The sequence below is a fragment of the Asterias rubens genome, chromosome 8, assembly GCF_902459465.1.
Source record: "Asterias rubens chromosome 8, eAstRub1.3, whole genome shotgun sequence".
In the NCBI taxonomy this organism is placed as follows: Eukaryota; Metazoa; Echinodermata; class Asteroidea; order Forcipulatida; family Asteriidae; genus Asterias; species Asterias rubens.
Window position 1 is genome coordinate 5,673,195 of NC_047069.1, and position 21,846 is coordinate 5,695,040.

The 21,846-nt window shown below is 39.1% G+C and overlaps 2 protein-coding genes across 4 annotated transcripts in view; one reads left to right on the forward strand and one right to left on the reverse strand.

The window, feature by feature from the left end:
* LOC117293415 (serine/threonine-protein kinase Nek1-like) overlaps nucleotides 1-16,226 on the reverse strand; it is a 44,592-nt gene extending 28,366 nt beyond the window's left edge. For 2 of the 3 annotated variants that reach the window (XM_033775737.1, XM_033775736.1), the window contains exons 1-15: nucleotides 16,095-16,226; nucleotides 13,912-14,085; nucleotides 13,203-13,238; nucleotides 12,566-12,626; nucleotides 11,723-11,764; nucleotides 10,224-10,363; nucleotides 9,365-9,432; nucleotides 8,495-8,581; nucleotides 6,744-6,798; nucleotides 6,161-6,285; nucleotides 4,611-4,686; nucleotides 3,866-3,956; nucleotides 2,574-2,664; nucleotides 1,275-1,311; nucleotides 110-160 (exon numbers count right to left, since the gene is read on the reverse strand). In XM_033775737.1, the coding sequence (XP_033631628.1) occupies nucleotides 110-160; nucleotides 1,275-1,311; nucleotides 2,574-2,664; nucleotides 3,866-3,956; nucleotides 4,611-4,686; nucleotides 6,161-6,285; nucleotides 6,744-6,798; nucleotides 8,495-8,581; nucleotides 9,365-9,432; nucleotides 10,224-10,363; nucleotides 11,723-11,764; nucleotides 12,566-12,626; nucleotides 13,203-13,238; nucleotides 13,912-14,028 (1,077 nt within the window). In that variant the 5' untranslated portion in view covers nucleotides 14,029-14,085; nucleotides 16,095-16,226. The remainder of the gene's footprint in view (nucleotides 1-109; nucleotides 161-1,274; nucleotides 1,312-2,573; nucleotides 2,665-3,865; nucleotides 3,957-4,610; nucleotides 4,687-6,160; nucleotides 6,286-6,743; nucleotides 6,799-8,494; nucleotides 8,582-9,364; nucleotides 9,433-10,223; nucleotides 10,364-11,722; nucleotides 11,765-12,565; nucleotides 12,627-13,202; nucleotides 13,239-13,911; nucleotides 14,086-16,094) is intronic. The other variant, XM_033775738.1, reaches the window with a different exon arrangement.
* A 25-nt stretch (nucleotides 16,227-16,251) lies between these two features.
* Nucleotides 16,252-17,877, forward strand: LOC117293416 (NADH dehydrogenase [ubiquinone] 1 alpha subcomplex subunit 2-like). Its single transcript, XM_033775740.1, has 3 exons — nucleotides 16,252-16,372; nucleotides 16,996-17,102; nucleotides 17,707-17,877. Exons 1-3 carry the CDS (start codon nucleotides 16,281-16,283, stop codon nucleotides 17,802-17,804), a joined length of 297 nt encoding a protein of 98 aa, XP_033631631.1. The 5' UTR covers nucleotides 16,252-16,280; the 3' UTR covers nucleotides 17,805-17,877.
* Nucleotides 17,878-21,846: the final 3,969 nt, after the last annotated feature.

The window sequence follows — 21,846 nt, forward strand, 5'->3', positions numbered from 1 at the left end:
CACAGGTTTGATAGAAGTGTGACGCCAAAGTGTTGGCCTTGGACAATACTGTTTACCGAAAGTGTCCAATGGCTTTAAGTTCACATTCAACATTTTAACTGCTACTTACTCTTTGCTTGTCCACAAGTTGTTTTTGTTGATTCACACGGGGCTGTTTCTCCTTCAAGTTAAATAAAAAATTGACACAAAATAGCCAAAGTTAAAAGATTAACATTCAAAGTGAAATTCACATCGATACTCCACCAGTCACATGTTGGGGCCGAACGATCTAGTTGATCTGACCCAAGCTTTGGTGTTGTCAGCAGCAGAGTGTGGGTTCCAATCCCATCCATGACAATTGTGCCCTAGAGCAAAGCACATGACCATTATTGAAAAGTTGGGAAGGTAGTGAATTCTACTCTTTAAGCCAGGCTCCTAGTGGATGATACCCATGCATACATCACTACGGCCCGTGAAGGGGATAACCCTGTGTCAACCCCAGGAGTAGGTGGCAACATGCCCCTGGTGGCAGTCGATTTGGGTTGACAGTCCTTCAAGTGGCCGTCCGGCTTTGTGATGTAAGGCTATCTCTCATTAAAAAATTGTTAAAAATGCAAGGCAAACTTTCCCCTCCACTTAGGACTCACCCTGTTTTGTCTGGCTTTTTCCTTCTCCATATATTCCCTCCTTTTTTTCTCCAAATCAATAGCGGGCTGTGCGATATGGATTGAAATAAAATATCACTTGGAAAATTGGCAGTATAAGGCATGGTCAAAAAGTGGAATAGGTAAACTCAATGACCTAAGTGTAAGATCCTGCCTGGCTCAGCATTACACACAAAGGGTGGACCTGAGAACAAACAAGGTCCATATCAGGCAGGGTAGTGAATAAGCCTGCGGGTGACTGGGAACTAGTTCCCGAGCGGGCACTAGTCTTTGAAAATAGTGCCTGGTTACAGCGCCCTCTCTTGACTTGAACCGTAAACAGCAACTACAAAACTTTCCTTTCTTTTACAGATTTCTGTTCTTATTTTACATTAAACCGCACGCGCCGGATGTAAACAAATTGCGGCAATGTGTGTTCTCTTAAAATAAAATCGTTCCTTAGTCACGCGGTACATCAAACATGTCTGCGCCCAGGGTGGCTTCACAACGCAGAGCAAGTTAGCGCTCTAGTCAATATATATAGCTCTATGATTCAAATAGAGAATGGTTAGGGTTGACAACAGTTAGGGTTAGAAAGAAACAATCAAAGCCATATAGTGACCAGACAAAAGCAGGGTTTCAAAAACTCACCTTCTGTATAAGCTCTTTTCTTTTCTCTGCTGGCTTCCTACAAGCAAACAAACACAAACAAATTTAGAAAGTAAAAAGCGTAGAAAGAACACCTCACATATTTTGTATTTGAATTATTATAGGTTTTACTGGCCAATTGCATCACTATAGACGATGTGACCCATGTTTACATTCAAACCCCCCTCTATTGACAAAACACTGTGTTTGTCATGTTTCGCCTGGCAAAAAGACGCGTAGTCATGGTAAGATTGCATACACTTTCTAGCTGGCTGCCAAAACACAAAGGTTTTGCCCTGGCGGTACGCGCGCGAATCATGGTATGGTTTTCGAGTGCAGCAGAGGTCACATCGTCTATAGGTTTTAATATATATAATAATAAGGAAGGAAAATGTATGTTGCGTGTATATATCCACCTTTTAAGGTGCTCAAAGTGCATGAAAAGAAGAACACAAAAACAAAGCAACAGAGAGAAGAGGGAACAACGGGAAACAAAAGAAAGAAACAACTACTGAAAAGCTGTTTGCAACAAATAAAATGTTAATTTGTTCGAAACAAATGAAATTTTAATTTGTCTTTAAAAGTGTCCACGGTGCCACTATCTCGAATGTGTGATGGCAACTGGCCAATTGCATTACTAAAAGTTTTCACTGGCCAATTGCAGAAAATATTCAATTAATTTCACTCACACACATTCAAATCCAGGAATTTACCCTAATCCACTGAAACTAGTGTTTCTTCTTAGACATTAATGCTTTCAATTTCGTCTTTGATTTTGATTTTCTCATTCAGATTCTCTTCGGTCATTCCAATTTATGTATAGGCATTCAAGACTACACTTTGACCATTCTTAAGTTACTACAACCTCATTACAAATGATGCGTTCATCTAAAAAGACTCATCAAAGCGAACATGAGTTTTTTACCAGTTTGCGTTTTCTGTTTTTGTTTATGGGCAACAAGTTTAAACTTCTGTGCATTTAAAATAAACATGAGCTATGGCTTTATGAATAAGCTTGAAATTAGAGTTCCTTCTGGCACATAGGTCTGGTTATACCCCCATCAGACAGAACTCTTTCTCACTACAATCTGAAAAATGTAGTCTTTGTGCAAGACATTGTTATTAATACTAACACTTTACTATCTCGATCCCCCTGCTCGCTCCCTCCTCGCAGCGCACATTACTATCATCTTGTCACAAGACTACATTTTTCAGAAAGAAGTGAGACCGAGTTCAGTGTGATGGAGGTATTAAGCAGTCCTTATATAACGTTCATTACACTCAATCTACAGTGATTTTTACCTGACAGCCGGTGGGGGTTTGCGAACACCAACAGATGGCCCATACTTAGCTGATGGGTCACTCAGTCTTACTGGTTGCGGAACTTTCCTCTCTGCAAAACACACAAAATAAAAACATGATAGTTGGTCCTTAGTTGGACAAAAGTAGGAACATATTATCGAGTACAAGGGCTGGCCCACATGTATACATAGTGTAGGCTAGGCATTAATAATATAAGGCGTTCTGAAGTTTGCCAGGGTGAACAATGAAAAAACTATACTTAAACTATACTTACTGGACACTATTGGCAATTGTCAAAGACCAGTCTTCTCACTTGGTGCATCTCAACGTATGCATAAAATAACAAACCTGTGAAAATGTGAGCTCAATTGGTTGTCGAAGTTGCGAGATATTAATGAAAGAAAAAACACCCTTGTCACACGAAGTTGTGTGCTTTCAGATGCTTGATTTCGAGACCTTAAAATCTAATTCTGAGGTCTCGAAATCAAATTCGTGGAAAATAACTTCTTTCTCGAAAACTTAATCACTTCAGAGGGAGCCGTTTCTCCCAAGGTTTGATACTTTCAACCTCTCCCGTTTACTCGTTACCAAGTCAGGTTTTATGCTAATAATTATTTTGAGTAATTACCAGTAGTGTCCACTGCCTTTAAGTAGGAAGAATATCATGACTAATAAATAAAACACACATAACAAACAAACACTGGAGGAAGGACACCCTGACAGAGAGCTCATTAACACTTTTATATAATGTCCATGTTTGTGTAGGGGCTGACATGATATGAGGAAAGGTATATGTTTGGTAATCACTCGTTTAAAATTAACAGCAATAAAAACCGTTGGTTAGAAGGACACGATTAAAACAATCGAACGGTTAACAACAAAAAAGATATACTTTGCACGTTTCCCCGTGTCATGACATGTGTTTAAAATAAATCCGTAATTCTCGATATCGAGAATTGATAATTGTTTTAATGTTTTCTCAAAAAGGAGAGCATTTCATGGAATAATATTTCAAGAGAAGTCTTTCACAATTACCTTCTGTAAACCCTGTAAATTATTTGTAAATCTATAAACTTTTATTTTTGTTTCTGTTCCGAAAGTGTATAATGGCTTTAAGCTGTTCCAAACCACAATGAAGTTCAAAGGGTCCAATTTCACGGAGCTGCTTACCACCAAACTCTCACTGTATTCTAAGCCGGTCATTCTATCCATTGTACGACCACAATTCAATGATAATGAATCACCATGAATCTAGGTCCCAATAGTTGAATGTGAATAAGCAAGACGTTTACCTGCTGCAAATGCTGGTCTGCCTGCTGCTCCGTAGGGTCCCGGTGCTTTATTTCGATGTAGAATAGTGTGGCTAAACTCGTCCGACATTTGCTGGAAACACATAATAAATAATAACAATAATAAGACTTGTAATGCGCACGTATCCACCTTGCTGGGTGTTCAAGGCGCAGTAAAAACCAACAACAAACAAAACAAAGAAAAACAGACACAACAAAATGAGTCCTTGAAAACCTGTGACATAAGATAAGTTTTGAGAAGAGATTTGAATGTTGTGGTACACAGACAAGATCTAAGATTAAGTGGTAGAGAGTTCCAGATGCGTGGCGCAGCTGAAGAAAAAGACCTGTCGCCCCATGGGTCTCGAGACTTGGGTTCAATGAGAAGAAGTATGGAACTTGATCAAAGATTTCTTGATGGAGTGTAAACTTGAAGAAGTTCAGAAATATAGTGAGAGCCTTGCCATTAAGTGCTTTGTGGACAATGAGCATCAGCTTGAAGATGATTTGTTGAGAGATAGGGAGCCAGTGTAGTTGTTTCAGAATGGGGGTGATGGAACAGGATTTTTTAGACAGTGTCGCAATGCGGGCAGCGTTGAAGACGGGAAATCTGGTTGTTAGGAAGACTGTAGAGAAGAGCATTGCCGTAAAACAGAACAAAAAATTATCAGGGCCCAATTTCAAAAAAGCCTGCATACAGAAAAACTCTGCCTCGTGTGACAAAGCCCATAGACTCTAATCATCTTACCGTGTCTGACAAGAACTTCTCAATTCTTCTTTGGATATAAGGCTTCTTTAGGATCGTGTTTACTGACGGACGATCTCTACAAAACGGAACAAGAACGTAATTTAGCAGAGAAATTGTTTGTTAAAAAAACAGCTTTAACGAAATTGGCAACAATTGATCTTTGCTGAAACAGATTACACCCCTCTCCAGTGCTTTTTAGAAAGATTTCGCAAAAGCCACAATAGGTCATCACTCATGTTACAACATTTTAGGGAGCTCCGTTTTGTATAGCCGTTTTGTTGCAACATGAAGGTATAACAAGGCAAACTCCCACAAAAGACGTCAAGGTATTGTCATTTAGACGCGAGTCGCCAACAGCAATAGTGTAATTAGTTGATCAAAACCATGAGGTTTGGGACTAATCGTTCCATCTATAATTACGAACGTTTCTGATGTACATAAAATCAAAGTTACATTTAAATGAAAAGCAAACACATCATGAAGAAGTGTAAAAAGCGTTCCTGTAAACACTTTTTTGCTCAAGATTAACACTAGCTGTGCCCTGTATAATTGGAAGGTATACATTTGGTTATCAATCTTAAAGGGTCTATGTACTTTTTGTAGGACAAAAAAACACATTGTCCACAGATTTACACTCAGTTTACACAGTTTGAAGATAATGATAGTAGAAAGCTTCCCTGAAAATATTACTTGCTGAGGTGCTGTAGTGTTTGAGAGATGAGTAAAACAATGTCATGAAAATAGTTTTCGTCTCAGTAAACATGAGACAAAAATTATTTAAGCATGTAAAAACGTATTTTCATGACATTGTTTTACTCATTTCTCAAAAACTACAGCACCTCAGCAACTACTTTTTTAAGGTACGCTTTCTACTATCATTATCTTCAAACGGTGTGAGTTTGATGTATATCTGTGGACATTGTGCTTTGTGTTACAAAAAGTACCCAAAAAAACTTAAAAATTAATGGCAACAAAATCTTTTGGTTAGAAGCCTACAGCAGCTTTTGATGGTATAATGCATTTTGAGACATTTCACCTCGAAGTACTGTGGTTATATAAAATCAAACCATTTTTGATGGCCCAAAGTTTGAATCTGAAAAGTGTTTTCTGTCGTAACATTTCAAGATTGTGTATTCCTCTACGGTGTACTGAGACTTTATGTACATATTGACCCAATTCACCTGGGCCCAATTTCAGAGCGCTGCTTCGCGGCCGATTTTGTGCTTACTTTGCAATTTCTATTTCATAGCGCTGCTAACCGTAAGCACACGAAAAGGCGTGCTAACCTTCCGGTGCTTACCGCACAAAAATAAATGACGTCACAATGCAAATCCGCCGTAAACACGCAATATGGCTGCCCAATTTTTCTGCTAACATGGTCAATGTTAAAGTGTGTTATCCATAGAAGTGCGCATTTTAGGCGAAGCAGCATTTACACGTAAACCTATTGACCACCAACATGGTGAGCGTGGCATCAGTTGCCGTGTGTGATACGCGTGCAGGGAGTCAATTTGCATCATGGTTTAACACAGTGAGAGGTTGTATCTTACCTGGCACTTCTCTTGAAGAGTTGAGCGAGTAGATTTCTTAAGTCATAGCTGTACCGCGGAGAAACGGGTGGGTAAGAACCACGGATGATCTTCAGAACTAAGTTCTTCATGTTGCCTGCTTCAAACTGAGTATTAAACCAAAGTATCCCAGTTAGTGGTGCTACACTGGTAAACAGCATGTTTTTGTTCGGTTCTGTTGGACTGAGGTATACTAGTAAACTTACTATGCTTTACATGGGATCAGGCGTAGCACCATAATCAGAGTCCAATAGTTTGAGTGTTCACTAATTACACAAGGCATTGGATTTTATTCAAAGATGAATCCTAGTTAGAGAAAATCAGGTGACCCCAAGAAACAAGATGCATAGCTTGGTGCCCTTGACATGCTCAAATTTACAATTTCCTCAAAGGGTGCCCTCGGTGTCCTTGCCATTTCAAAAACAGGTCTGCGTAATATGCGTGTAGCCAACACAGGCTTTAATGATGATATACCTACGTTTCCATGACATAAAATATGCATTAAACAATAAAGAAACAATGTGCAGTTTAAATTTACAAAATTATCCTGCCCTAAAATACTTACTGCATGCTTCAGTGTGCATATCTCATATAGTACGCAGCCTAATGCCCAGATGTCACTGCAAAGTAAACAAGAGATTCTCATTTAAGGCATTGGACACTACTGGTAATTACTCAAAATAATTGTTAGCTTAAAAACTTACTTGGTCACGGGCAATGCAGAGCTGTTGATAGTATAAAACATTGTGAGAAATGGCTCCCTCTGTCTGAAGTAACAACGTTTTTGAGAAGGAGGTAATTTCTCACTCCTGTTTAGGCATCTAAAAGCACACAAATTTTTACAACAAGTATGTTTTTTTCTTTCACTATTCTATTTTTTTTGTATGCATATGTTTGGATACACCAAGTGAGAATACCGGTCCTTTGACAATTACCAAAGGTGTCCAGGGGTCGATTTCACTAATGTCTATGTTTGCGATCATCGCTAACACACTTGCGATGAGATCGCTAACGTCAAATTCATCGCAATTGCGATATCGCTAACTCTGCGTTTCACTAAAGTCATCGCAATTGCGATGACGTTAAAAGGGAAATAAATTTTTTGTACGAGGCTAAAAGTATTGACCTTTGACATCCCGCAACAAAATCGTCGGTCGTCGCTCGAAATGAAATGGCATTGTGCAGTTTATATGTAAATCGTTGTCATGTTGGTGCACACGTACAAACTATTGTGGACGATGTTTAGGCACTCATTTACAAAGGGTTAAAGCATTTATAGGCCTATGGCCTCTATTATAATTTTAGATTTTAATAAACAGTTTTCGTAAATCTGTTGTAACGGTGGGATTGATGAAAATTCTGACATATCTGTCTAATAATACCATGGAGGAAGAAATAATACCAAGCTTCACACTGTCAATTTGCCAATACATTACACATTATTTTTTTCTAAAAATGATGAATAAAATAATCGAACCCATATAGTATCTCCTTTTTACCGATATTAAGGGGCTCTTTGCTGCAGTTGCGTCGCTGATAGTTGTCATCGGCAATCTGAGTCTACCAGGTAAAAGACCGCAAGACTAAAATAATGTAGCGCCACTCATTTTACTCTAAATCACGGACAATTTATACGTCAAAACGTACACCGCTATACATGTAACTATAAGCACATAATGGCGCAATGTGTCATAAGTTTGCGATGAACTTTTACATTGCGACCACTAACATGTCATCGCAAGATTGTCATCGCTAAATAAAACTTTGCGACGAGTATATTCATCGTTAAGTTTCAGTGAAATCGTCGGCTAAAAATCCATTGCTAAGTTGCGATTGATTTTAGATTTAGCGATCGATTTCGGCGTTTGCGATGACCAAAACGCGTTAGTGAAATCGACCCCAGTGCCTTTAACACTACACAGTTCATGAGAGAGAGAGAGAGAGAGAGAGACAAGTAACTTAACAGGTTCCAAACAAGAAATACACAGCAAATACTATAGGGAATAATTGAGTTCTAAAGAGATGCAGTACGTGTAATAAAGCTATTTGAATGGCTCCTTGTTCTACATCTCAGCAATTCAAGAGTGTATAGGTGAGAAGAAGCAGAAAATCTAATTGATAATTAAGAAGGATTTTGTGTACAAGTCAACAGGTATGCAACTACAGTTTGTCGAAAAGAGGAAAGTGTTGAAGCATGTTGTAAATGTAGTTTGTAACACTGTTCAACTAGATCGATTATGAAACTTGATTAGATATTTACAATGAAAATAAGCTTTGCACCATTTAAAAATAAACATTTCTTATATCCACACATACCTTTTGTTGTTATATGGTTTGTTTTCACAAATTTCTGGCGACAGATAGTACGGAGTTCCTATACAAGTCCGTGCCAATTCCACAGTACTGTGAAATGTAGAATATAATATTAGTTAGAGCACATATAATTCCTTTTCACAAACTAAAATGTTGTAAGTTTGCTGTGGCCAGAGATCGCGGTTGGTACCAACTGTCATCTCTCTAAACATGGTTGGATTTGATGTTCTAGTTAAAATACCGATTTTGAATTTTGGTTTTTACCCATACACCGAAGCGTGTTAGCACTGTATACGCAGTACTTCCCCGAGTCCTGTGAAAAAAACATCCTAGGCATGTTACTTGGGTGGGATTCGAACCCACGACCCTTGCAATTCTAGAGCAGTGTCTTACCAACTAGACTACCGAGGTTGCCCGGTAGCTAGAGGCAGTTCGAATCCTATGTTTTTGGCGGCGGGTAACCGCAATGATATAATAGATGTTAATTTTGCATGGGGTATAAAGAATATTAATTTTGTTTTTTACCCATACACCAATGTGTGTTAGCACTGTATACTCAGTCCCTCCCCGAGTCCAGTGACAAAAATATCACAGGCATGTTACTCGGGTGGGATTTGAACCCACGACCCTGATTTTTGTTTTCTTTTCACGGTAAGTGAAACTGTAATCAGCTGAAACTTTCACATGTAACTTTTTATTGTACCTTCTTGATATTTTTGCCAATAAATCAGCATTACGCTGACACAAACCAATCCATGACTCCATCTTTAAGACACCACCACTACTCTTTTATTTCCTAATGAAAAATGTTTGCTGCGTTTTTCCTTTTTAAAATGTTCAAATACTGGAAAGGCTTAGCCTCAGCATTCTTACCTGTTTAAGACTCTAGCAATACCAAAGTCTCCTAGCTTGACAATCCCTTTCCTCGTTAGAAATATATTCTGCAGACAAATCAAACACGATCAATAGTTGACAAATGTATTTATAAAAAACCAGCGCCTTTGAGCAATTTATTGTATATATGGGGCTTTATAAATGTTATTATTATTATTTCTATTACTAATAGTAGAAGGTACAATACATGTACGTAGAACAGACCGTTAATCTGTAAACTTCCTCAAATACCTATTGGTGCATACTCCTTGTTTTTGCTGTTTTCTCAGTGAGTAGACATTGAACTCAGCTGAAAATTTCACAGGCGACTTTTATTGTATCTTTCTTTTGGGCTACCTGCCTTTATTTTGTCCATCTTTTGCTAGCTGCCTATCCATTGTGTTTACAATATCACTTGGGCTTTCCAGTATATTTTATAGAATAATAATAACAAATTCTTATATAGCGCATTTCACAATAACCGAATCAATGCTCTTTACATTAGTGCTCTGGGCATAGGGCCAATAACATCCCTGTAATGTTTCTCAGCTCCCTGGGGAGGATACAGCCCTGAGCTGCCTGTAAGGCGCTTGTGGCTTTTTCATACACAATATCAACCTCTACCCTCGCAGGTACCCATTTATACCCCTGGGTGAAGAGAAGCAATTATAGTAAAGTATCTTGCTCAAGGACACAAGTGTCACGACTGGGACCCAAACCCACACTCCGGTGAATCAGCACCAGAACTTGAATTTGATGCTCTTAACCACTCGGCCATGACACTCTATATCTCTTGGGCGACTGGCCTATCTGTCCAACAGTATCTGTTGGTCTACATGCCTACCCGTCAATCTCTTACCTGTGACTTGATGTCTCTGTGTAGAATCTTCCTATCATGAACGTGTTTGATGGCAAGACAAATCTGAACAAACCAGTCCAGTACCTGATCCTCTGGGAACAACACGCCTCTCCGCCCATTGATTGCTTTATACAAATCACCTGCAGACAAAAATTAAATAAACATCGTAATCTCTCTGTACTGTTTATTTTTTATTTCATTTTGATTTTTGGAGTTGAACAAAGAATTGACTAGAGTGGGATTCGAACCATCGACCTCCGTATTAACGTGCCGGCGCTCTACCAACTGAGCTATCTAGCCCTATATTGGTGGTGTCCCTATTTTGTCAATATCTTAGTTCGGGGGTGCCAGTCATGCAGAAGCCATACAACCGTTAACTGCCGTGTAGCCAGGGATCACAACCAAATTACGCTACAACCTGGGAAGCGGCAGCCAGGGGATCACCTTAGGGGGATGCGACTTTTTGTTTCAGATATCAATATAAACCACAAGGGAAACTGACTGGGTAAATTTTGAAATGATTTTTGGGGTTGAACAAAGAATTGACTAGAGTGGGATTCGAACCAACGACCTCCGGATTAACGTGCCGGCGGTAATTTTATTACCTTCATTGCACAAACACATAAAAAATGACATTGCTGCAAAAGGGAAACCCCGAACAGGCACACAGGCCCACTAAATGGGGACCATAAGCACAACTACAGGCAAACAACGGAAGAAAACACAAAAATACTATAAAAAGTAAACAAAATCACAAAGAAGATTAAAACTACAATTTAAAAATGGCAAACAATTATTGCACAAGCTTGATAAAAATATACAGGAGAACCGTCATATCCAAATTAATCATCACTGGCTGGTGAGTTTACCTTCTTTAATAAACCCGGGGCCGATTTCACAATGAGCTAAGATTGATCTTATCTGCAAATCAATCCTAGTTGCTAAGTAAAGTTTGATATCACAATACAAATCACTATGGTACTACTGACAGTTTGTCTTGCTATGAACTTGATTACTTTCGTGCAATCTGCTCCTGTGTTATGAAAAATCAACTGTTTCATTTGGATACTACAACTTTGTACAAAAGCGCTACATCACACAGGATTACGTTTTAAGGCAGGTTTTGAAAAGTTATGAGAACCATTTATGAAGCTCACCTTATATGTGTTTTTCACAATACATTTTTCAGAATACATTATACAGGTCTAACAAGCTCTCAATACTGTCAATCTAAAATCCACCCTTCAAATGCATGTGCAATCTGGACTTAAGCCAAACAATTTCTCCCACAAACAATTTGTGGTGTGTTATGTACGAGTACGTATACTCCACATTACTAAACATTTTTGTCTTACACAGCTAGCACAGAAATTCGGCATCCACACACAGTAAGTGGAGAATGGTGATTTTAAGCGCAGAACTTGGCGGTAAGCAGAGCCATGAACATGGGCCCTGCTCAGACAGACTGTGCAGGCTGTTACATTATTAAGCACACTCACCTCCATCACAGAAGTCCATTACAATATACAAGTTGCCTAACTCTGTATTAAAAATGGAAAAAACAACAACATAATCTTGAATTAATGCAGCTTTATAAAAGGTAAGATATTTAGAATGTCATCGGTTACCAAGTGCTTAAAGGGAAGGTACACGTTTGGTATTTGTCAAAGACCAGTCTTCTCTCTTGGTGTATTCCAACATAATCATAAAATACCAAGCCATCGAAGTTGCATGAAAATGATGAGAGAAAAAACACCCTTGTTCGATGAATTTGTGTGCGTTCAGAAGTCTTTTATTATTTTAGTGAGAAATTACCTCTTTCTCAAAATCTATGTTATTTCAGAGGGAGCCGCTTCTCACAATGTTTTATACTATCAACAGCTCTCCAATGCCATTGTTACCAAGTCAGTTTTTAAGTTAATATTTGTTTTGAGTAATTACCAAACATGTACCTTCCATTTAACCTTCCTACTGTCTGACCATTTAATCATCCACTGAACGATAAATTAATTTAGTGAACGGCAGCCTCATTGCAATGACACAGATACAGCTAGGCTACCTTACATACCCCCTGCAGTTGAATGGTTTCAAATGGTTGTTGAACTTATTGGAAAATGAGATGCATTACACAACACATGGGACCAACAGCTTTACGTCCCATCTGAAGGATGAAGCAATGGTTAAGTGTCTTACTTAAGGACACAAGTGTCACGGCTGGGGATTCGAACCCACACTCTGCTGATCAGAAACACCAGAGTTTGAATTCGGAGCTCTAACCACTCAGCCACAACACTTCCATTAACCCACTTTGTTACATCATGAACCAATACAGAGTATCATACCTTCAAATGAGTCTTGGTAAGAAACAATGTTGGGATGCTTCATTTTCCTGAGAACGGCCACCTGAAACAAATCAGAGAAAACTCAGTGTGCAACTATGGTTATACAGCCCATACAGTGACTTGATATCAAATCTAGCTTCGCTGTAGATTCATGCATTGGGAAGCTAGCTTTACCCCTATATATGTAGACCTTTATCATGCTGTCACCATCTTGGTCATGTTCCCTGTTTCCAATAACAGTAATGAATGCTAACATTCATTGCACATGGCACCAGACTATTATCTTGTCCAGCCTCAGATTGGTTACAATGCGTTGGAATGGAGTCAAATCAAGGGATAACCACACCGTGATGAAGGTCTATTGGCATCATGATGGCTGAAAGTGAGGTTTACATAGCTGGCCCTCTATTCTAATCCGCAAAGATTGTTTGCACCGACGATCAGCGAGTTTAGCCATCAATTGCTGTCACGATACAAACTGACAAAAAACTAATACTCTATTTCATTTAAGAAAGCACACTGGGACCGCTAGTGAAAATATTTCTAGTTGTAAAAGGCCCTTAGATATTTACAATTGTACCTATTGTACTCACGTATGTACCAAACATCTAAAGGACAATCCCAGTCATACACTCACCTCCTTTTTGGATTCCTCCTTCTCCTTTCTCTTCATCTAAATACAGAAACAATGATGGAAATCATTACAGTTTTTTTCTATACCTCAACATAACCACAGTTCCCATAAACATTGACCTTATTTTATGCAAGCAACAATAATATGAACAAATGAGAAACAGATAAAAATGATGTAGGAAGATGTTGTTGGGAGTATTGACCCATTTTGCGAAGTGCCGTAACCCTTACAAGTATCAGGGGTCAATTTCATGGCGCTGCTTATAGGTAAGCAATTTAAGCGTATTTCACAGGTCAGCAAAAAAAAAAGCAGCTTGCGCATACACACCATGAATTTGCATTGTTACGTGATTCATTTTCATTGTAAGATCATTAATTTTCAAAAAGAATGAAATGGAAACTTGTGCGGTCACCACAAAATCAGTCCGAAAGCCTGGTTCATACTTCCTGCTAATGCGATTATGCGAAGCGAATTTGACGTGAATTTGACGTCACAACCCTCCTTTTGCAGCAGAGTTGAACGCAACACAACTCAGTGCAAATTTCGTTGCGAATTTGTGACGTGAACATTCGTATCGCATTCGCAGGAAGTATGAACCGGGCTTTAGTCAGCTCTATGAAATTGAGCCTTTGTCTACGAACACATGTAGGTTGTTCTGCAGTCTTTCCGCAGTGAGAAACTATATAGTTGAATTATATAAACATTTATGTACCTTGGAAATATTAATCTCTTTGATGACATATTCCTTCCCATCGGTCTTGGATACGACCAGCAAGGCCTTCCCAAATGACCCTTCTCCAATCTTCTTTTTCTTGGTGTACTTGTCCATTATGACATCAAATTAAGACCACAAAGTAGTGATTAGATTTTAGAACTGCACTTCCACCTATTCATAAAAGACAGAAAATCAGTGTGAAAAATTCACTCATCAATCAAACAATCAATATATCAATCAATCAAATTATAACAACAAGTTTGGAGGCTAATCATCCTTAATCGCAGCTGAAACGCTGAAACGTGAAGGAGTTTGAGCTGCAGGGCCACATCAAATGGAATTCCATCAATCGTGTAGTAAGCAAACATTTGAGCAGGTAAGGTAAATAAAAAAAGGGAACACAATTGTTGACTCACAAAACCAGGACAAGCAGAACCTGAGATGGGTGGAACTTAGCCCTGGTAGGACGTCAGTCATGTGCCACTGCACTGACGTCCTGGGTATAAAGGTTCTTTACAATGCGAACACAAATTTGACTACAACTTTCCTGATTACCTGATTTGAGAAGTTGAAATTCCGTTCATATATTCACAGTGTCCCTCACTATATTTTCAACGAGTTTACAGCTAACAAATATATCCATGGAAGAAATTATTTCCGAAAATATGTCGAAGTTCTGCACTGGCGGTGTGACCATCATGTACCAATTGATAGTGTGAGCCCAAGTGTGCATGGCTTTGAGTGCAGCGCGTTGTCTTGCCGCTATTCGCCGTCAACTGGGTAGGTGCCATCAACTCGCCTTCAACTCCTCCATGTACATTTAAAAACCAGGAGGCAAAAAACTGGAAAGCACTAGACCTCAAATAGAATTTTTAAAAGTTTCAGGTTGAATTTCGGTTACAAAGTGAGTTTTTTTCTTAAAAAATATTTATAAGCAGCAAAGCCGTCTGCCGCCATCTTGCTTTTTCACAGGGCTTCTTCTTGTCATATTGACGGACAACAGAGGGCGCTTTCCTGCGCGCGTATATTTTTTTCCTAGGACAGATGAGGCCACTTAGCATGCGCCAATTTAACGGCCTTATCTGTCCTGGGAAAAAGATACGCTTCCAGCACATGGAGTCTTGGCACAAGACGTCTATGCTCGGTAAACAATGGGTGCGTTCGAGTAGCTTCCCCAGGTCGACCCCGGTGTGTGGCGTTTTCTTTTTCCAGGACGAACGTGTGCAGATAATTACCCACGTTCGTCCTGGGAAAAAAAAACGCCACACACCGGGGTCGACCCAGGGAAGCTAAACGAACGCACCCTATGTTCTGCGCTTTGTGTAAATTGCTCGCTGACTATTATCCATCTGCTTAGTGGGTGGTTGATGCAAGTTGATGGCGCCGCCAGTGATCAGTGCAAGAAAGTGTTTACACGGAAGTTAGTGCACGACGTGGGAATGGAAAACGTAAATTTCAATTTTCTTTTCACAAAATATTAACACCAAAGGAGACAAATTAACAATTTTAAATAATGTGGGCTTGGAGTTCCAACTACAAGGAACATGTGAGTAAAAGTTCAGACTCCCGACTTAGGTAGAAATATTTTTAACAGATTTTTGAAAGATTTTCGCAATAGTACGGGACCTTTATACCCTTGACTCCGTCGCGTTGCAATAGCATGCAACGGAGGAGTCCAACCTGGGCTAGGTGGAACTTAGCTAAAGAAAACTAAACCTAAACATTATTAGTCAATACAATTAATTACAGTTAATTATTATTTTCAATTTCACTACAGTGTCCAGTGACAGTCACACTTCTTCCCATAATCACCCCACCCCCATCCAAACTCCGCCCACCACTCAATTGAATTGGCCCACCCAACCCATTATTTATTTACTTCACTTGTTTTCCTTCATCAATGATTCAATACAAGAAATTGAAGACTAATATTAGGGATAGGGATATCACTGTCATATCTGCCCATTCTTTGCCTTATAAATACATTTCCCCAACAAAACCAATTCGCCCCAATTGTTATAACCACCAACGCCCCAAAATTCGTTTATCATTTCCATGACCACCATTTTTTTTCACAAGAAATAGGAAGTCTGCAGTAAAAACCACACAACCACGACATAATGACATAAATAGCGCTCATAAACTCTCCAAATCACTCACAAAGCACGACCAGAACTTACCTTCGGTTCTCGACAAGTTTTCACGCCCAATTTACGGCCAAGAAACCTGGAAACTTTACAGTAATTCCCCGAAATTTACGACGTCAATCGAGCAAACGGTTGTCCGCCATCTTGAATGTGCCCGGCCAAAAAATGGAGTGATGCATGATGGGAAGGAATCGATTTGTCGTCTGATTTCTAAACAACATGGCGTCTGCAGCAGCTAGGAGACTCCCGCAGCATTTGAAAGAATTGCGGATTCACTTGTGTCAGCGATCTCCCGCAAGCCAAGGAGTTAGGTAATGAGATTGACTTAGACCTACAGATAACCCTCGAACCTTCTGATGCTCGTAGAGTAGTCAGATCGGGTGTATTGACTAAATAATATCGCGCAACTAGCAGCTCAACTCAGCCGAAGAATGTGAAGTTGTGCTGTGATTGTGAAGTCAAGTTATGTGTACTTTTTGTGTGTGCTCTGATCTGACCCCCCCCCCCCCCCCCCCCCTCCCCGTTTTGACATTGGTTGCCAATCCACAAATTGTTTGGGCTGTTATGACTCTCTTTGGTTTTAATACAAGTCTTTTAGTCGCCATTGTTATAAACTTGAAAATGTACCTTTTTCCAGTCGTATTTGCTTTGCCTTTGGCTTTGTATTGACAATGACATTATTGTATTGTTTATTTCAATAGGGTTTATGTTTTATGTTATTTTAATTTGATCAATGTTTTTTAAACCATGAAATTTCATTTTCAATAAGTATTTAAAAGAAACAAAATGATAGAATATACCAATAAAACTCACATAGATCTTGGTGTACTGTAAGTGATTGATCGGCTCCTATCGTCTTACTTACTAGCAACAACACTCAATCAATGAGGGATAAAAATGAGAATAAAAATGACTGCATGCATTTATGTTACAGAGAATGGGTGGAGACGAGCTATGTGGATCTTAAGAAAGCAAACCCCAAGTTTCCGATCCTAATCAGAGAATGTAGTGGAGTACAACCCAAGATCTATGCAAGATATGGTAAGTTGGATTAAAAACTGAATGGGTAGGGGAGCCTTATAGTTTCTAGAAGGGACTGGAACTACTTGAAGATGGACCCTGCACTCTCACCCTCTCTAGATGCATTCAAGAATGCACTGAGGGTCTCACCTAGTCAATAATCTTGCTGGCCAGTTTTTACTTGCACCATGTGTATTTGGCACCTGAGTGGCTTATGGTCCCATGGTTTCATGCGCGCGCCCAGCCACAGTGCGGTAATCTTCAAATTTCCTGAGAAGCAGCACTTTAAAGGAAGAAGAAGTAGGTGGAAGTATTATAAGCCGAGGTTTGCGGTAACACCACAAATGAAAATCTCTTTTGAGTAGTGTTGGTTTGGTTCTGAAAAGAACCAGTGGTTGACATTGACAACTCAACGTTGCAATGAGTATGATCGTCTTCAGGAGAATGCTAGACTCTATGCTGCTTTTAAAAAGTATCGCCTTTAGAGATTCCATTCTCCTGAAGACTCGGAGCATACTGATCAAAATCATGATTGTTCAATGATCAGAAAGTAAAGTTTTTATAATCACATGCCAGAACTGTCAGATTTTTAACCAAAAACTTGGCACTGTTTTTCTTTTTTCAGAGTATGGCCGAGAAACGAGTGCTTCACTGGAAAATGTCACTAGTCAGCAGGTGGCGGACACCCTAGGTACAATGGCGGACACACCCACATCGCAGTAGCCTACCACCGGCTGAAGATGATGAAGAATATACAAAAGACATTTATATCACATTTATTGTAAACTGCATGCAAGAATCTAGAATTAGAGAGAGTCGATGGCATGTTCAATAGCTCGATCAACAGGAGAAATGTTGATTATTTAGCTTTATCGGAAGTTACCTACATGGGTGTTGTTTGCAAAGCCCTTATTTGTCTTCAAGTCGGGCCTGGAATTACATGGAGGCCGTAAACCTCCATTGCCCCTGGTCTTCGCCTTGGTGCTACAAAAGTTTCCCATTGACTTTAAGACGTCCCAATGAAAGTGCCCTTAGCGAAATGAAAATGGCCTTGCCCTTTCACAGATAAAATTCAGGCATGCTAGTCTGTAGGTACCTCACACAGTAGCACACAGGTTTTGATTGTGAGCAATTTGTTGCTTAACCCCGATACTTCACATTGGCAACGAAGGCGACTGCCTCCATGCCCCCTGGTCATTGCCTTGGTGCACTTGAAATGCCTAAATAGAAATGTACAACTTCCTCATACATTTGTAGGGTGCCCTTAACCCAGGAGAAAATGCCTTGGTGCCCTTGCCCTTTCAAAAACGAAGCACAGGCCTGGTATCCCCTCCGTGATTATAGGATCTGTCCTCGCTCCAACAAAATCAAACATGACTAGAATTAAATATCCAAACTGTTAAGCTCTGATAGTGACGATTTCCATATAAAGCAAAATTAGTTCACTAGTACAGTGAGTCCTCAGTCTGACAAAATCTAGCACTATTGTAACTCTATACCCAAACTGGTGGACTCTGGTAATGGTGGTTTGCCTGGTAGCATGTAAAGCATAATTGGTACAGCCCTCGGTCCAACAGAATCGAGCACTATTTTAACTCCACACCCAAACAGTTAAGACTCTGATCATAGTGGTTTGCCTAACATGTACCTCATGTAAAGCATAGTCAGTTTACAAAGAGCATTTACTAGTGTAAATCTAACAAAACTATCAAAACATGGCAGTTGGATTTTGGATGGGTTGTGGAGGTTTTAATAATATAAATCAAAGTTTGTTGACTCCCAATGGCAATAATGCTGTGCATTATACAAAATATCATTGTTGGTGGGCAGGTTTGTTATTTAAAGGCAATTACTTGTTGAGACAACTTATTTGATTGATTTTTTTGAAATTGTATTAAAATGTATTGATTGTTCAATCATCGACGACGTTTTGAATACTTCAATTTGTTTAACACAGCTGAATTAATGCAAGATAATACCCTTGGACATTCCTGGGATTCTCCCAGCAGGAAATTGAAGGAGTTGAACCATTACAAGGCCTATAAACAGCAGTACCAGAGCCCATTTTCATAGAGCTGTTAAAGGCAGTGGACACTATTGGTAATTGTCAAAGACTAGCCTTCACAGTTGTTGTATCTCAACATAAGCATAAAATAACAAACCTGTGAAAGTTTGAGCTCAATCGGTCATTGAACTTGCGAGATAATAATGAAAGAAAAAATCACCCTTGTCACACGAAGTTGTGTGCGTTTTGATGGTTGATTTCTAGACCTCAAGTTCTAAATCTGAGGTCTCAAAATCAAATTTGTGGAAAATTACTTCTTTCTCGAAAACTATGGCACTTCAGAGGGTGCCGTTTCTCACAATGTTTTATACCATCAACCTCCCCCAAATATTCGTCACAAAGAAAGGTTTTATGCTAATAATTATTTTGAGTAATTACCAATAGTGTCCACTGCCTTTAATACACAAAAAATAGCAAAAGTACAACAAAATTATGCTTACCAGAACAGGGTTACCAGACAAAATACCATGTCACATGTACAATTTGTGACTGGTGTCCTGCTCATTGTTGAGCATTATTCTGCTCAAGCAGCTCTATGAAATTGAACACAGCTGGGACCATGTCTAAATTGGCAGCTATGGCTATGGTAAGGTTCACATCAAGCGTTGAACATCCTAGGCAACAGTCGGAATAATCTTGGCAATAAAAGAGTTGTGACTTGGTCTTAAACGTAAATTCAAAACCTTGCAGGGTCGTGGACCGTGCAATAAAGGACCTCGCCTTCTCGGTGCTTTACCACACAGCCGTGACCCTGAATCGACCATTTAAGACCTTGTTGTCACTCTTTTATTCCCTAACTATAACAAAACACCATAATATATTTTCTTTACATATATATGCCTCGAATGAAAGTTGGTATTTATGTAAAGCTATTGGAATAAACAAATCAAACATGAATTAGTAAAACCTTGCAGCGAGTAAACCAACCATTTGATACCAATCGACTGTATGGGTTTTGGTGTTGGCATAACTGCACGCAGAATCAACTGTGTATATGTGTTTACTGTGTAGATGCAGTTACCACTATACAGTATTGTAGGGCAACAATAGTTTGTCTATCATCCACTGGTTAAAGACACTGGACACTATTGGTAATTGTCAAAGACCAGTCTTCTCACTTGGTGTATCTCAACATATGCACACAAAAAAAGAACCTGTGATAATTTGAGCTCAATCGGTCGTCAGAAGTTGCGAGTAACTAATGAAAGAAAAAAGCACCCTTGTATCACTTGTGCGCTGTCAGATGCTCGATTTCGAGACCTCAAATTCTATAAATCTGAGGTCTCGAAATCAAAATCGTGAAAAATTACTTCTTTCTCAAAAAATCAAATACCTCAAAGGGAGCCGTTTCTCACAATTAGTTATACTATCAACCTCCCCCCATTACTCGTTACCAAATAAGGTTTTATGTTACTAGTTATTTTGAGTAATTACCAATAGTGTCCACTGCCTTTAAGAGACCCCGACTGTAGTAACCTCATCTCCAGCTTTCAACCTGTACATAATGCTACATTGTAACTGCACCTGACACAAATTCCTGTTGCCTAACTCAACACATGCGCTAAAGCGCAGTGCGTACATCTTCAATCATTTGAAGGCTGCACTGTTCAAGCATGGAGCTATGTTCAAGGAAAAAAGAAGAAACCAGTGGATAATATTAAATAGACAGTCAGTACGAGGGTTGACTTTGCCTCCTGTAGATACATTCATCACATGATAGCATGCTGACACAGTTTATCTATCATGAACAACCAGTGGATGATATTAAAGGGCCAGACAGTAGGAGGGTTGACTGTGTACTGCATGTATATATACATTCAACACATGGAAGCATATTTGAGGCAATTATTATTTATCATTAAAAACCAGTGGACGTGGTTAAATGATTAGACAGTTTAAATATCTATATTCAAAGAAAGTTTTGCATAAACTTAAAATTTTACACTATTATCATTACTACATCTCTAATTAAATTAATACGACTTGATTAAACATGACATCTATGTTCATTGTTAATTAAGTACAATTTCAGATCCAAAAATTATGTACATGAAGAATTATGTGACCCAAGAGGAAATAATCAAACTATTCATAAATGTTTCTACCTTAACATGGTTATTATTAAAATCAAGACAAAACAATGGAATTATCTTTCATGATCAAAATCATGGCCTGGTTAAAAATATACAAAATTACTCTGCAGAAAAATGCGCTACCAACTATTGTCATGTTTGTATTGAAAACTCCAGCTGACTAATGACTTGAAAGCAAGTTTGCGTTTATCATAGAAATAGAAACCGGAGAACGCCGAGTTCAACATTTTGCGTGTTCATGATTTCATTGTGAGACCATTTTTATTGATGCCCATACGCCATTTTTTTAAAGTGTGTATGGCAAAATTAGCGTGCTATGTGACTGTTTGGCCGAACACACCCGCCGGTAATAATATTTTGCCATACATTAGACGTCGTGAACAATGAACAATGGAAACAGGTAGATACGGTCTATATGCATTGCCATTTTGCCATACATGCGTGTCACGTGATGATCATTTTCGCCATTCACACATGTCACGTGGAGCGATAAGACGGGTCCACAGACAACACACGAGGCAGTCGAGCTCAGCGTTCTCCGGGTTCTATTTCTATGGAGTTTATGCAAATGCATGCATACCTATGGTTAAGACAGCTAGGGACAGGA

Bases quoted from the DNA above. Each gene is read 5' to 3' on its own strand.
- LOC117293416 (XM_033775740.1), top strand. From the start codon at position 16,281: ATGGCGTCTGCAGCAGCTAGGAGACTCCCGCAGCATTTGAAAGAATTG. The intron at 16,373-16,995 runs GTAATGAGATTG...TTTATGTTACAG, and splicing joins CCCGCAAGCCAAGGAGTTAG to AGAATGGGTGGAGACGAGCT. The intron at 17,103-17,706 runs GTAAGTTGGATT...TTCTTTTTTCAG, and splicing joins CAAGATCTATGCAAGATATG to AGTATGGCCGAGAAACGAGT.